The 17,750-nt window shown below is 38.8% G+C and overlaps 1 protein-coding gene across 6 annotated transcripts in view; it reads left to right on the top strand.

Moving 5' to 3' along the window:
• The window catches only part of LOC126202989 (DNA ligase 4), a 291,615-nt gene that overhangs the window by 122,902 nt on the left and 150,963 nt on the right, over positions 1–17,750 (top strand). For all 6 annotated transcript variants that reach the window (XM_049937187.1, XM_049937186.1, XM_049937183.1 and 3 more), the window contains exon 5: positions 6,014–6,189. In XM_049937187.1, coding sequence (XP_049793144.1) covers positions 6,014–6,189 — 176 coding nt within the window. The remainder of the gene's footprint in view (positions 1–6,013; positions 6,190–17,750) is intronic.

Here is a 17,750-nt window from a genome sequence, read left to right as displayed (position 1 = left end):
GGTAACATGGCCAGTGTGTCATGTAACTATGTCAGTGCATGAGAAGCAGAATGCTATAATTGAGTTTTGAATTTGAGGTGTTCATCTACTTTTTCAGTAATCTGTCCTTCAGCATGACAATGCCAGATCACACAAGGGTGCTGTAACATCTGCAACAATCCCACACCTTGGGTTCATTTGTCATTGATCATCCTCCATACAGCCCTGACCTGATTCCATCTGATTTTTATCTGTTCCAAAAACTTAAAAGAACACCTTTGGGGACTTCACTTTGACTTGAAGCAAGCAGAGGTGAGGTTGTGGCTCCTTCAACAAAATCAAACAATGATGTACCTCTCCACAACTTCAGAAGAATGAGATATCTCCCAGTGTCACAACTATAATCACCGACGATTATCATCAGTGGTAATGCAGAACTGCAATTCACTGCATCTGTGCATGTACATGCATGTGTGTTCATATAAACAGAACAAAATTTACTACTATGTGATCAGTTATTGTATTAGTAAACAGTAATATTATCAGGGTTACCACAGGTTCTGTAAATCAGAGAATATCAGGGAAATTCAAATGTGTCAGGGAAATCAGAGAAATGTCAGGGAAATTTGAAAAAAAAAAAAAACACTGGAAAAATCTCATTTTTGTCTCAGTATATGAAATGGTTTGTTTACTGAGATGTCATGCATCATCACTGGTTGGGTGCAGTTGAGCTTGTAGGCCAGTTATCTACTCCCTCATTACTACTGCTTCTCCCCTTCCTACCACTCACATCAGCTTACAGTCCGTGCCGCCATCACTTGTCGCCACTAGCCTTGCAGCTGCAGATGAGAGGCAGGGAGGTGTGAGGAGTGGTTTGTTTGGATCTGATTCTCAGAGACTGTAGATGCAGTGGCCAAAGATGGTGGTCATGTGTGCATGAATTGTGTCTGAGTGATTGTGGGAATGTATGTGCACTCTCACTTTCCGACAAAGGCTATGGTCGGAAATTTAGTTGTGAGAGTGTGAGTGTCTTTTCTGCATGCCTGTCTGCAGCTAAGTGACCATTTTTATGGTGAACTGCTGCCTATCATCATTATTATTGATTCTCAGAGAGTTTGCACAAGTTACCTGTTGCATGGACTGATCACTGCAGTCGCATTTCATCAACATGCTGTCTGTGACTCCTGAATAGCTGGCCACACTAGTGAATTTCCATGAGAGGCCAAAACTGCAGGCCATTTCTTCAGGTATTTCTAATGGATCGGGCCTGCCGATCTGAAGCCCTTTCTTTCCCACTAATGTGCTTGTCCTGCCCATCACCTCCAGTCTCATCAGCCTGCCCGCAGGCCAGGTCTGTTTGTGTGTGGCATAATGCAGTCGATTTTCATGGTTTATACATGATCAGCTGAATACATGGTTATAAATACAAAATCAAATAGGGGTAATGCAGAAGTAGGTTTAATAATGAATAAAATATAGGAGCACAGATAAGCTACTACGAACAGCATAGGGAAAGCATTATTGTAGCCAAGACACACACAAAGCCCACACCTACCACAGTAGTACAAGTTTATATGCCAAATTGATCCGCATATGATGAAGAGATTGAAGAAATGTATGATTTGATAAAAGAAATTATTCAGATAGTTAAGGGAGATGAAAATTTAATAGTCATAGGGGACTGGAATTCGGTACTAGGGAAAGGAAGAGAAGGAAAAGTAGTAGGTAAATATGGACTGGGGGGAAGAAAGAGGAAACCACCTGGTAGAATTTTTCGCAGAGCATAACATAATCATAGCCAACACTTGGTTTAAGAATCACGAAAGAAGGTTGTGTACATGGAAGAGGCCTGGAGATACTGGAAGGTTTCAGATAGATTATTTAAATATAAGACAATAGATTTAGGAACCAGGTTTTAAATTGTAAGATATTTCCAGGGACAGACGTGGACTCTGATTACAATATATGAACTACAGATTAAAAGTGAAGAAACTGCAAAAAGACAGGAATTTAAGGAGATGGGACATGTATAAACTGAAACAACCAGAGGTTGTAAAGTGTTTCAGAGAGAGCATTAGGGAACAATTGACAAATACAGGGGAAAGAAATACAGTAGAAGAAAATCGGGTAGCAGGATCAAGTAGGTAAATAGATGAGGGCTAGTAGAAATCCTTGGGTGATAGAAGAGATATTGAATTTAATTGATGAAAGGAGAAAATATAAAAATGTAGTAAATGAAGCTGGCAAAAAGGAATACAAATGTCTCAGAAATGAGATCGACAGGAAGTGCAAATTGGCTAAGCAACGATGGCTAGAGAACAAATGTAATGATATAGAGGCATATATCACAAGGGGTTAAGATAGGTACTGCCTACAGGAAAATTATAGAGACCTTTGGACAAAAGAGAACCACCTGTATGAATATTAAGAGCTCTGAGAGAAAACCAGTCCTAAGCAAAGAAGGGAAAGTGGAAAGGTGGAAGGAGTATATATAGGATCTATACAAGGGTGACATGCTTGAGGACAATATTTTGGAAATGGAAGAGGTCGTAGATGAAGATGAAATGTGAGATATGATACTGTGTGAAGAATTTGACCGAGTACTGAAAGACGTAAGTCGAAACAAGGCCCCAGAAGTAGACAACATTCCATCAGAACTACTGATAGCCTTGGGAGAGCGAGTAATGACAAAACTCTACCATCTCATGAGCAAGATGTATGAGACAGGCGAAATACCCTTGGACTACGAGAAGAATACAATACTTCCAATCCCAAAAAATGGCTCTGAGCACTATGGGACTTAACATATATGGTCATCAGTCCCCTAGAACTTAGAACTACTTAAACCTAACTAACCTAAGGACATCACACAACACCCAGTCATCTCCAATCCCAAAGAAAGCAGGTGTTGACAGGTGTGAAAATGTGTGCTCTCCATTGAATCTTCCCCCACATGGTGCCATCAATGTTGTGGTTGAGTAGGTCACTACAATGATTGTTTCTGCAGCGGAAAATGCGATGCCTCGTTCTTTAGGGTGCCCCGGTGAAAGCAATACCTTGGTGGCCACCAGAAGTCGCTGAGGCAATTAAAGAGCGTCGACGAGCTCTACAGTGACATAAGCGGCACCCTTCCCTAGAGCACGTAATTGCCTTTAAACGGCTCTGTGCCTGCATTCACTAGCTTATAAAAAGATGGAAACAGGGATGTTGGGAGAGTATGTCTCAACCATTGGGTGCCATACATCACCTTACCAAGTCTGGATGAATATCAGATTTGGTTTTGTGTGCCAGACCCCGACACGTGTCCTTGGCATTGCCATCGATTGTGTGTTATCTATCAATGCAAACTCAATTGCCGAGCACTTTGCTGAGCACTATGCTCAAGCCTCTGCATCGGAGAATTGCCCCCCCCCCTCCCCCCCCCCCTCCCCCCCCCCCTGACGTACGCACTCTCAAACAGCAGATGGAAGGGAAAGTCCGCTTGTTCATTACATGCCAAAATGAACCCTATAATGGCCCATTTACAGCATGGGAGCTCCTCAGCGCCCTGGCACATTGCCCCGACACAGCTCCTGGGACAGATCAAATCCTCAGTGAGGTGATGAAACATCTCTTGTCTGACTACAAGTGACATCTCCTCGTTATCTTCAACTGGATCTGGTGCGGTAGCGTCTTTCCATTGCAATGGCGGGAGAGCTCCATTATACCAGTGCTCAAACCCATTAAAAACCCACTTGATGTGGATAGCTATCGGCCCATCAGTCTCACCAACATTCTTTGTAAACTGCTAGAATGTATGGTGTGTCAGTGGTTGGATTGGGTCCTATGTTTTTGTACACAAAAAAATACTTTCATCCTGGTAGTATCTTGAATGATGTTATCATTGTTATATTTTTAGATTCTACTGTGACGTGTTCCTAAGACAACTGTGTATTTGCAGATATTGGTTAAATTTTTCATCTTTGTGGCTTCACAGAAGGCCGGTATTTACAGATGGCAGTAAGGTACAAAAGTTCGCATCTGAGAAATTTGTGTGTAGGAGGAGACAAGGCACTGTCAGAATTAAAGCTGTTGTGAGGATAGGTTGTGAATCATTTTTGGGTAGCTCACTCAGTAGAACACTTGGCTGTAAAGGCAAAAGTCCTGACTTTGAGTCTTGGTCTTGCACACAGTTTTAATCTGCCAGGAAAAACTGAAATGTGCATATGGTTTGGGCCTGATGGCTGGTGCAAGTCTTTTTAGTTGATGCCACTTCGGTGATTTGCTTGTTGAATCTGGCAGGAAGTTTCAAATGTGTGTGTATTCTTATTTTTGGGCATCATGTTGGATGGAAAATTGACTGGGTAGGCAAAGCCATGTTACATGGAGACAAGTAATTAACACATTCTGTTTTTCACTCCCTTCAGTTTTGTCATTCTTTTTTCTCAGTGCAGGCTCATTATGCTGCTCTCCTGCAGGGAACATCCTCAGTGATTTGGCAGTATAGCAACTGAGGGACAACAAACTAACAAACTGTACTCATTAAACAATGGATCTCCCCAGCAGAGTGAAGTGCTGTTGATCCATCTGTCTTTAAGGAGGGAATTGTCATCAGGCATGTTGCACATATTGCAGTAGAACAGTCTACAGTTTGTTGTGCACAAAGTACAAGAATTGCAGTATGCTATATCTATACACAATGCACTTAAGTTGAGGAGTCTGTTTTAATTAATGAATGTAAAGCATCTCTTAAATGCATACTTCATGACAAATTAAAACTGTACGCTGCACCTAGACTTGAACTCAGGATCTTTGCCATTTGTGGGTAAGTGCTCTACCAACGGAGCTGTCCAAGCATGACTAACGACGCATCCTCACAGCCTTACTTCCACCAGTACCTCACTATGCAGTGGAGTGTGCTCTGAGGTGAAATTTCCTGGCAGATTAAAACTGTGTACTGGACCATGACTCGAACTTGAGACCTTGCCTTTTGCGGGCAAGTACTCTACCAGCTGAACTACCCAAGCATTGCTTGCAACCCATCGTCACAGCCTTACTTCCACCAATACCTCATCTCCTATATTCCAAACTTTACAGAAATGCTCCTGTGAAACCTGCGGGGTGGGTGCACATTTTGCTGCAGAGTGAAAATCCCTTTGTGGATATATACCCCTGTCCATGGCTAAACCAGGTTTTTCTGGGGAACTTCAGTGAAGTTTGGAAGGTAGGCGATGTACTGGTGAAAGTAAGGCTGTGAGGCGGGTTTGTGAGTGATGCTTGGGCAGCTCAGTTGGTAAAACACTTGCCAGTGAAAAGCAAAGGTCTAGAGTTCAAATCTCAGTCCAGCACACAGTTTCAATGTGCCAGGAAGTCTCATATCAGTGCACACTCTGCTGCAGAGTGAAAACTTCATTGTGTATCTCTCAAACTGTTGTGTGATGCCTCAAGTATTTACTAAGGTACTGAGGCAGATGTCATAATGTGTTGCACTGTGAAATGGCTCAAATTTCTTTTCTTTTTTTTTTCATATTGGTATATGCAATAAATATATTCCAGTGTTTGATCCATTTTTATTTCGTTAATTTTTTTATTATATCTCTCAAGTACTGAACTCTCAATTTATTTTGTTTACATATGTGAGTGTTTCCTTTATTGATCAATGTAGGAATTTGATGGTTTTGACCACTCCACTAACAAAACTTTTGTCTAATTACAAAACATGCATACATTTATGGTCTTTCATCTGTTTACATTTCTATATTAAAAATTTCATAGGCATGGCTGTCGCTTACAAATCACACTGTGTGACCGTTAGACATGTCTCAAGAGATTTATAACTCTGGTTTACATGAACAGTGTTATAAGAGCACATCCTTTTAGTGTGATGATAAATTAATTACACATAACTATCTTCCATCGATGCATGTAATTACCAAAATGTCTATTGGTGGATATATATTTGGTAGCCTATAGATTTCTTGGAGCAATGAGTGTCCTTTTTAACATTATTGTTATTGTATAGTATTTAAACAAATAGTGAAAACATCTATTTCAGGAGGAATGGATGATGAGTTAACACGATTATTAACTGGAATGTCTGAAATGGAACAGAAGTGGTTAATCAGGATGATACTGAAGGACATGAAGCTTGGTGTTGGCCACATTGGTATTTTCAACGCATTTCATCCTGATGCCTCAGCACTGTATGATGTATCAAATGACCTAAGCAAGGTAAAGATTATATCCCTCTCTGGCTCACCTCTATTGATTGCAGTAAGAAAATGACAGGCGTACTGAAGAGAGCAAATAGTGATTTCAGTTCTTACTTTATGTAAAGTGGAATGAATCAGTATAACAAAACACCTGTAATACTGGAGTTTCCCTTGTGTATTAAACAAAACAGAATGCTGTCATTCATAATGTAGTAACAGGCATGGTGAGAAAAATTTGTCTATAACTTTATTGCAAAATTTAGACTGTAAAAACAGGATAATGCAAATATGTTAAGCCCCTCCATTTATGGGGCAAATTATTAATTCTCTTACAAATTGAGCATTAATGTTTAAGAGACTTCTGTCAGATGAATTGTAGTGTCTTTCTCCTTTTTGTTTTTTTCTTGATTCTTCTTTTTTTTAACTTAATTCCTACTGACATTTGATACTTTTGAGCAGGAATTGAAGTCAACAGCCATACTAATCTGACCATTTGGTACTAAGAAGTATGTCTTGGTGGATGATGCAGTGATTCCTGTTAAAATTAATGTGCTGGGAGCAGTGTGCATGGAAGGAAATATATAACAAGCAGAAATTGTTTTTCTGTTTTTCCTGTTTTTTATCATTATATTTCCTTCGTATAGATTTCTCAGTTACTTTCTCTCTTCACAGTTTCTCCACTAACAGTTTTCAGTTTTTTAGGGTTGATGTTTACAATGCCACCTCTTCAACAGTTGTGCATTGTTGAGTAATTGCCATCATTTCATATATACTACAATTAATATTTCCCTGTCTCATTATAAATGTGATCAGCAAATTATTATTATTTTGTGTGGGAAATATAAAAAAAGACAGATGGCACACCCAGCATTAGAATGAAACTATAACAACACAGCTGCAGATTCCACAGGGTGTCCATTCTTTTGGACATGTCCAAAAGAACAAACATCATGCAGTCATGTAGAACAATATGTGTGCCAGTGTATGCCATACTGGCATTCAAACCTATACTTTTTTTCCTTTTATAGGTAATGTTTTACTATCTGAGTTATATGAATGGATGATTGGCCATCTAAAAGTTTTGGCATGCCTGTTAAATCTCACAAGATTTTCCAAACAACAGTGCTCTCCTGTTACTGAATTAATAATCCTCAGTGACGGTCTATAAAATGTGGCAAGCAGAAACTTTTTCTGTCCAATACTGCTGTAGAGACTAGACTATTTAGCTACCATCAATCTGGTGGGGCTCAGTGATTTCTTTTTGTGCATGTTCTGTGGTAGTAAGATAATATTTCTATTTATTCCAGCTCTCCATTAGCAATAGCCAGGAGATTACTTGAAGACCGTTGACGTAGATTGTAACATATGTGTTGCACTTTTGTTTAGTGACTATACTGGGTCATTTGATCATAACACTGTGGAAGGTCTATGCTAGTGGCTGTCTGTTTCCCAAATCATACCTAGCTGGTTTCCTTTGCCACACTGCAAGACTTTTTTTTTTTTTTTTTTTTTTTTTTTTTTTTACTGAGAAATAAATAATTCTTGAAACGGTCACAACTTTTGTGTTGACACAAACAAGTACAGCACCTCAATGTGCCCTTCATTGATGATGTTATTAAATGTTAGATGATTATGGTGCTATGACAGATTATTTTATTATAATTGTCTCACACTGAGCAGTATTCTCATTTCACTTCTTTTATTGTGTGTTTATACCAATTGTACACACAATCAATTTCTGCAAATTTTGTGTTTACCTGCCACATGCTGGTAGCTGTACAGTTTTGTGGCTTCAGCTCATGCTTCAATCAGATGAATTGTGGTCTCTCTCTCTCTCTCTCTCTCTCTCTCTCTCTCTCTCTCTCTCTCTCTCTCGCTCGCTCGCTCTCTCCTTTTCTCTTGATTCTTTTTCTTATTTTTTAATTTAATTCCTGCTGATATTTGATACTTGATATACAGTTGTGCATTGTTGACTAATCACCTCTTGAAAATGGCATGATTTTGCTAAGAGATGTCACAATTTCTTTCCTCATTCTGTTGGGGTTAATGTATTTATTAAGACAGTCATACACAGTTTTTATTTCTTGGTGACTGTCAATCAGTATTTCATGGTATGCCTTTATTATTGTGAGGCTTACTGGGGCTCATGTTTGCGCATACTGATGGGTATGCTTACCCAACCTCATGCAAATGCCCTCAGATGGTCTTCTTTAGCTTTGAGCCATGTGTGTAATAGCAATTCCATGTGTTTGCTTTACAGTTGGAATGATACATACCACTCAAGGGGAGTTAGATGTATCCTCAAGTTTCCTTACCGATAAATAATTCTCACAACAAAAGTAATTTATATCTTAAGAAAATACATAATAATATAAAATAATGTGTATGATATAAATATGTAGATGTTTTGTCTTGGTTTAATTTTTATTGTGCTTGTGGTGAGCCATATTGACAGATGACATGCATCTTTAGCATGGAACAGTGGTCGTGATGACTTAGCAAGTGGAAATACCTGCTTGTATGTGGCATTGCATACTTCACAGGTCACCATTGTGCCTGGGAGATGAGCAGATTTCCCAACAACTGTTATCTCAACAATAGCTACACCAACTTGTCAAAAGAATCTAAGCAGTGTGTGTACAGAATGACATGGCTGGTAGATGTGCAGTCAGCAGCCCAAACATGGGGAAGAGCAGTAGTGGTGGGAGTTGCAGGCAGGAGGTCAGCATGCTAAGGTCTGGAGGGGAAGTGCTGCTCTAAACTGAAGCCAGGCTCACATTTCTCTTGTTGCCATTTAAAATTTCCTTGTTTTCCAAAACACAGTGTAGTTTACACAATGTCACTGCACCAACATGTTGTGCAGATGTAATTGCAAGAGAATTTTGAAGCAGTGGATTATTAAGGGAGGAACTGAGGATAAGTAAGTCCATAGCTTACGAAAGATAACATCCTCAGTACAAAAACAAATGTGTAATGTCTATAGTTATATTGTTCCAAAACCCAAGGTTTTTCTTATTTCACCAGCTTCCAATGGCCCTTAAAAATTACAGTCTTTCATCAAAAAACTCTGTAGTTAGTGGAATAATATCTTAGATAATGAAGTTTTGCATAATAACCATACCAAAAAATTCTTCTGTTTTGTGTGCTGTCATTTGCCAAAGTCTTGTTTCGGAATATCAAACCATTTGTAAAGTTTGACAAATGTCATGGATATTTCATTCTGGCTATATTGCTTGTGCAAGTGATCGAATATGGATTTCCTAAAATCTGTTGAGGTAAATTCAGGGAGGATTCCTTTGAAGGGCTACATAACTTCAGTTTCCTCAAGATTCGTAACACATGGATACTGACAAGTTACTACTCTTAAATAGAATCAAAAACAACAATTTCAATGATTAAATGTAAATTAAAAACAAAACAGTAATTGTCACCAGATGATGATTGTGCTTATTGTCATCCACAATATGCATGACTAAGGGTGGTAATGCAGCGAATGCTTTGTACCGAGTTCAGTGTGAAACTGAGAATGCAACATATAAGGGAAATGAACCACCATCAAAAACTTTTAAATGTTCATGGGGCCTTTGTCTGACTAGTGTAGGCAGCACAATGGCATTGTTGTTAGCAGATGAATGATTGAATCATTCTTTGCATAGCTTGCTTGAAACTCCTGCAAGATACAAATAAAATGACTTTTCCAAGTATCTCAGGAACACATAGCATTAGACGCAATCAAAAGTGATGACTGAACATGAAAAGTGCTCTGTCATTAACATCCACTAACAATGTGCTGTTGATGCCTGTGTTCCAGCTGGGATACTCTGAAAACTCATCATATGAATTAAGAATCAGATAAAAAGTACATGATTTTTGTTAGAAATAAAAGGCAGAATAACTTCATACTATATTAAGAAAACTTAATTGTCGTTTACATAAAAATCTTTACAATGAGCACAGGAGAGTGGCTTCCGTATCTTACAAGAGTGAGACAGTGAAAGACAGAACTCAAAGGAGATAACAGAACTATCCAGAACTAATCCAGCAATTAGATATGGGGTTTTAGGAGTCGATCCACTCACATAAATGTGCAATTTAAAGTAAGAGCACAGGTGCATCGTTTACAGAGTATTTCACAAATGGTTCATATGTGTAAAATAGGATGAAATAAAAAGTGATAATACATGGCCCTGTCAAAGGGTTGAAGTTATATGAAACATCAAATACCTTCAAGTTTTTGATGAATGTTAGGGTAAAAGCCATGATACAATGGGTTGCCATATTTCCATTCCACAAAATATTTCAGTACTAAAATAAGTTCATACATAAGTTAAGTTTACGTATACCCTAAGAAATTCAGTGTGTATTACATACAGTAGAATCAGATAATAATTTTGATTTAGTTAGTTTTTATATGTTACAGTCATTTCAGTGAATTATAATTTAAATTCAATCTTAAAGTATTTGCATCTTTAGAAATGATACATGGTTCCTTAGATTGGTGATAACTTCAAAAGATTAAAATTTTTCATAGAAGTACAATGTTTTGCAAATAAAACATTTCATATCAACTTCATTAATTAAAGGTTTCACATAGTGTAACAGATTCCAATGATTTCATATCATAAATTTGTGAAGGATGAATTTTGGAATGATTGTGCTTCAGACCATGACTATTTTCTAGAGGTTTGGCCAATACAATGCTAAGTAGACTCATCATCTTCATAGATCAATGGTCAGTGATGGTCCAAAGAAGGGTTGAAGTTATTCAACCACAGTGTAGACTCGATGTCTTTCACAGATTGTTCAGGACTGTTGTTTTATGAAAAGTGATTTTATATAAACACAAAGTAGACTTTTAGTCTTCTGACAATGGTTGGTGTAGAAAAGTTCAAAGGTAATGAATTTATACAAAGCAAAGTAGACTTGAGGTCTCCTGGCATTGGTTGTCAAGGAAAATATCCAAATTATAAGGAATTTCTTGAAACCAAAGTAGACTCGAGTCATCGTATGTTGAATAACTTCTGAATCTTCTGGGAAAATCAATGTATACAATAGCAAAGTAGACTTGTGGGCATGTATTGGAGTGGTTTATAGAATTGTTTAAATGATATAAACTCAGTGTAGACTTCTTGTTGTTGATATTTTCATCCCACGCATCAGTGGAAGAAGGGTAGAGGGGGTGGGAGAGCAGTCTGCCCATTCGGGTGGATGACCACAGGCAGCACGCTCTCCACTAACACTGTCAGCAAAGTGGGCATGCTGGAACCACGACATCGAGACTGCAGGTTCCAGAGTGATTCCAAGTCCTAATCCCAGCATCAGAGCGTAATAAAGACTCGTTTACCCATTTCTGCCAACGCTATATTCTGAACTGATGCCCTGGTGCACTTTTTGGTTTTATGCAAAACGTTAGTCACGATCTACATGACTTTGATCTTGCATTGTCTGCAGGGTGGTACTCTACACCCTACCTGCTAGTATAACATTTACTAGTGTTCAAAACATTTAATCCTAAACAAATAATACTGCTTGAAAGAGCAGGATTGTCTCTTAAATTCTTATTCATATTAAAATGATGCCACATGCTGAATAGTGGCACGGGGACTAGAAATATTGAAAATCTTAATAAAATTTGCAACTTAAATAATTAAAATTGAGAATTTTGAAAGAAATTAAAAGTTTTCTTTATTTTAATGATTTAGCATCTTCACCCAGTTTGGACGTGGTTGTCCCATTTCATTACCAATTTTTACCTTTAATTGTCTTATTGCATCACCAATTTCTATCTTTAATCATTCAAACCATTGTGTTGTTCATATGGCTCACCTTAATCACTGTACTGCACACCGCATTGTATTGTTGACTGCACTGACATCACCCTAATGGAAACGGTGGAGTAATGATGCTGCTGTGTCTTAATCTATAATGACTGAATAGTCAATGCTCACTCACTGCAATTAATCACCAACTGCCAAAGAAATTGACTATCCTTCTTCTATGCTGATGTTTTTTGAAAATCTTCTTGGTTGAATATATTCTGTGACGTCAAATTATAGGTTGTCAGTGTAAATATCTTTGTGACAATTGACATTAGCGCTTAGTTTAACAGTCACAATTCTTTTTTATGACCTTTTTTTTAATGATCTGATATGTCTTTGGTTAATACGGAAAACCCAACATTTTCATGGTAATCCTTAATGGAAAAACATGTTTTTCTTCTTACATAGTCACTTCCAGTACCTTTCCTTTTTCCTGTAATAGTATTGACTTATAATCACGCTTTATGACATAAATCACAACTAGTGATGTTCAACTTTCTCTCTCTCTCTCTCTCTCTCTGTGTGTGTGTGTGTGTGTGTCAGTCACAAGTCCTTCCTGGATAAAGACTGCCTTCTGAAACTGAATCAGTCAGAAACTATTCACCTGATGTATGATTCTGCATGAAAGACGGGGTGATTGGTTGACTGCAAATAGCATGGCATTTGCCCATCCTCCTCATACCACACTCAGGTTGGGGCAAGTGTGCTGTTACTGACTTATGTTAGGGCCCACTAATGTCGACCTATCAAGCTTGGGTAGTTGCAAGGCTGAGTACATTGATGGGCAGAATTGCTGAAATGCCTGTGGTACCCAAACCACTGCTCTGTTGAGTCTTTTGTAATGGCATTGTTTGGTTTTTTCCAGCTGCAACTTCATACTTGTTGCTGGTGTGTCACTACTTCCATGCTGAGCTTTGCAATTTGTGTTGTATTGTATTGTATTGTATTTTTTATTGGTCCTGTTGTCTACATAGCAGCTTATGCATAAGACATTGGACAAGTCAAGTTATAAATATACAGGCTGAAAGTCATTTCAAGGCATACATATTTAAGGTTACAATAATACACTTTACATGTAAGTATTTATATAACACATTTCATAAATTTAAATATACTTCAATGGAGTAAAAGCAGTGATGCTGTAAACATGACTTTAGAGATTTTCCAAGTCTATTGACCTCAGTGATAGCTTTTATGTTTTCCGGAAGTTTGTTATAAAGCTTAACTCCCATGTGAAAAGTACCTTTTTGGCACAGTGCTGTGCTGATTTGAGTCACATGTAAGTTTCTGTTTTGTCTGGTAAAGTGCTCATGTATATCACAGATTTTTTGCAGTCTCCGGTCCTTGCCTATTACATTTAATTTAAAGAACAAAAGAGTTTCCATAATGTATACACATGGTAATGGAGGAATAGCAGATTTCTTAAACAGGGGTTTACAAGAGTCTCTAGGCTTGCACCCAAACAAGATTCTAATGGCCCTTTTTTGTAGTTTAAAAGTGCTATTAGCTGTTTTAGAGTTTCCCCAGAAGGTGACACCATATCTAAGACGAGAATGAAAGTACGCATGATATGCATTCAATACTGTTTTCTCACTACAGCATGATTTTAATGAACAAAGAAGGTAACATGTTTTGCTCAGTTCTGCATTGAGATATTCAATATGCTTATTACATCTGATGTTACTCTGCAGCCAAAGTCCTAAGAATTTGGTTTCAGTATTGTTACCAACTGGTTCGTCATTGATAGAGACTGATGGGATAAACATGTCCGTGTTAGGAACATTGTGGAATTTTAGAGCAATGGTTTTCTTACTGTTTATTACAAGCTGATTACTCTGTGCCCAGCTGCTAAGTTGTTTCATGACCGTGTTTACTGTCTGCTGTAACTGTTCATCGTCGTCTGCTTTTAATAGAATCGTGGTGTCATCTGCAAATATGATTGTTTTGTGTGTATCAACATTTAAGCTTAGATCATTTATGTACAGAAGAAACAGAAGGGGTCCCAACACCGATCCTTGGGGTACACCACATTTAATTTGTTTATAGTCAGATACGTGATTTGATACAGTTTTTAGTTCAATATTTGTGTGCTTGATGCACACCGCCTGCATACGATTAGTCAGGAAGGAACTGATCCACTTGTTGGACAGACCTCGAATACCATATCTTTCTAGCTTTGATAGCAGAATTTTATGGTCCACCATGTCAAAAGCTTTTGACAAGTCAACAAAGACTCCTATTGTTTCCTGGTTTTTGTCCATCAGGTTTAGGATGGAATTGATGCACTCATAGCAGTTTTTGTTGACCTCTTATTTCTGAATCCATGTTGTTCATTACATAGGATGCTGCTTTATTTATAAATTTCATAAGTTTCTCATACATAACTTTTTCTAGTACTTTAGAGATGCAGGAGAAAATTGTGATGGGTCTGTAGTTATTTACATTGTCTTTATCCCCTTTTTTATATACAGGAATAACTTTTGATGTTTTCAACACATCAGGGAAAGTGCCTGCCTGAAGTGAGCAGTCGCATAAGTGTGTGAGTACTTCAATTAGGTTTGATGCACTCTTCTTTAACAGTGTTGCAGGTATACCATCAATACCTGCCGATTTGGAATTTTTTAGTCCTTTTATTGCTTCAGCTACTTCATCTTGTGAAACAGAACTGATGTACATTGACCCTCTACATGCACTTATTTTATATTCATTTGCCTGGGTGCTCTTTACGTTTGATTGTAACATACCATCAGCAACACCTGTGAAAAAGTTGTTAAATGTGTTGGCTCCTTCTAAGGGGTTTGTTACCTTTTTATTGTTACGTGATAGTGTTATATTTTTGCAAGGTTGTCTGTATTCTCCACATTCTTTTTTTATAACACTCCACATAGCCTTTGATTTATTAGCTGAATTATAAATGATTTCATCATTATGCATTATTTTTGCTGCTTTTATTGCTTTTCTTAATATTTTGGAGTATTTTTTGTAGTAGCGCGTACTACAGGTGAGGAATTTTTTGAGTTACATATTTCATTAAGTAGTCTTTTCTTCTGGCATGAAACCCTTATTCCCTTTGTGATCCAGCTGTTTGTTCTAGAGTTCCCCCGTATCGTTAATGTTTTCAGTGGGAATGCAAGTTCAAAGAAATGGGTTAATGTATCAATGAAAGTGTTGAATTTTTCATTTATATCGTTCATTTTGTACACTCCTAGCCATTTTTCTTTCTGTAATAAGTTGTTGAAGGAGTTTACATTATGCTGATTATAACTTCGATATGCTGTTCTGAAAGACATGTTGTTAATGATACTGCCTTGTACTTTTATGCTTAATATTTGAGCAAGATGATCACTAAAACCTGCATTGAAAATTTTTAGTGAGCTGTTGTGTAAACTCTTCTTGACTAGAAACTGATTAAGAGCTGTTTGGCAAGTTTCTGATACTTGGGTAGCTGCTTTTACTTCAACCTTTAAATTGTAGGACATTGCAAGGTTCAAAATGCCCTCCCTATTTCCACTATTCGTGAGGAAGTCAATATTGAATTCACCACATATTATCAATTCACAATCCATTTTATTTACGTTATTTAACAATGACTCCATTTTGCTTAAGAAAAGTTCAAAATTCCCAGATGGTGATCGGTAAACTGTAGCAATAACCAGGTTGAACTGAGTAATTTTTACAGCTGCAATTTCATAATCCTTTTCGACATTTGCCCTAGTTAAGTCAGGTAGTGTAATAAAATCTACATTATCCTTTGTGTAAATTGCTAGCCCACCATGCTGGATGTTTTTCCTGCAGTAGTAAGCAGCCAAGACAAATTTGTTTATTTTCGTATTCTGGATTAATTCTGGGTTAAGCCAGTGCTCAGAAATGCATAACACTGAGATATCATTAAGTTCATGTGTTAATAGTACGTTAATTTCATCGATCTTATTACGCAGGGATTGCACATTATTGTGATAAATTTTTAGTTTGGTCGTATTCATGATTTGGTAATTGGGAATCATATTTACAGCATCACATACCTCTAGTTTAAATTAGGAACGTCAGCAGTGTTGTATTTTCATTCTCCTTTCTTGTTTATTTTGTTGTCCTTGCTGTTGTTGGAAGGATGTTCAGAAAGCTGATGGATTGTTCTATCCCTTGCAAGTCTTTCTTTAATTATTTCACTAACACGATCACAAACAAACCTTTTCCCTTCATAGTTCAAATGCACTCCATGCTTCGTGTGCAGATTTCGATGCAGCTTGCTTATATCTAGTACATCGCACTTAGCGTATTGAGAACACAGTTTCCTTATTTTAATGTTTGTTTTCCGAATTTCTTTGTTTACACACGAACTATAAATCAGATCATGCCTATGAGGAAGTGTGGCAACTACTGTGTTTCTGCATTTATTAGCTTGTAAAAAATTCTGCAGCATTTTCTCGCAAACCTCTGCTTCATTTTTTGACACATCGTTTGAACCCATTATACAGATGATAAAGTCATTTTCTTGCATTAATTTCATCTGTTCCCCCTGCGGGTTCGGGGGTAAGAATAGGCCCGCGGTATTCCTGCCTGTCGTAAGAGGCGACTAAAAGGAGTCTAAAATGTTTCGGCCTTATGTGATGGTCCCCTCTCGGGTTTGACCTCCATCTTTCTAAATTATTCCGAAGAGCGAGCCAATTGGGGAAGGGCGCCTTACATGGTGCACTGTATCCGTCGTGCGTTTAGACCTTTAGCCGGCATTTTCGTCGTTGCACTGGTGTCCCGCTCGTTTTCCATCTCTTGGGCGCGGATACGTCCCTGGGTGCGATTCCCACGCTGCAATCTGCAGTGTTTCTTTTACCTGCGACGACGACCTTGGACAGTTTTGCAACTAAGATCCAGCACGGTAGCCAGCCCATTGTGGTGGGGCAGCCATGTACCCTCTTGGTTGTAGCCCCCTGACAACACAGGGATCGCTCTACTGATGCCTGCGCCGTTAACTCCCCACGTATGCCAAGGAGTAGATGCCCATCTCCTTGGGGCATCAGGACTCCCGGCAATGGCCGTCCTGCCAGGTGGCTATTGCTGCGGCTGGGTGGCACCCGTGGGGAGGGCCCTTGGTCGGAGTAGGTGGCATCAGGGCGGATGACCCGCAATGAAGCGTGGTACATCATCTCTCGCTGGTGGGCCTCCACCAGCAGTCTCTAAGCGATCGAGGTCTAACCTCAACGAGAAAAAATTTGATCAGAGATCGTTTCCCTCCCTAGCTACTCCATGGGAGGAACGTCTTGCTAAAGAAGGCAGTGGAGAATATTCACCCCGGTACCTCGTGTGTACGCGGGTTGATGGAGAATCGTTCATGTCGACCAAGCCCCAGTTTTTTGTGGAGCATTTAGAGGACAAGTTCGGGGAGGTGGAGGGCTTGTCCAAGATGCGCTCTGGTTCTGTGCTCATTAAAACGGCATCCTCTGCCCAGTCACGGAGGTTGCTCAATTGTGACAAGTTGGGGGATGTTTCCGTTAGCATCACGCCGCATAAGAGTCTCAACATGGTCCAGGGTATTATATTCCACAGGGATCTTCTTCTGCAGTCCGACGATGAATTACGCGCCAACCTCGAATGACGAGGTGTTCACTTCGTCCGGCGTGTCCATCGGGGTCCGAGGGATAATCAGGTAGCCACCGGTGCCTTCATATTGGCCTTTGAGGGTGATGTATTACCCGAAAAGGTTAAGGTGATGGTTTACCGTTGTGATGTGAAGCCATATATCCCTCCTCCGATGCGGTGTTTTAAA

Source organism: Schistocerca nitens, chromosome 9 (assembly GCF_023898315.1).
Source record: "Schistocerca nitens isolate TAMUIC-IGC-003100 chromosome 9, iqSchNite1.1, whole genome shotgun sequence".
NCBI classification, from domain to species: Eukaryota; Metazoa; Arthropoda; class Insecta; order Orthoptera; family Acrididae; genus Schistocerca; species Schistocerca nitens.
The sequence above is the reverse complement of the archived record's forward strand: the minus strand, read 5'-3'. Positions and strand labels throughout refer to the sequence as shown.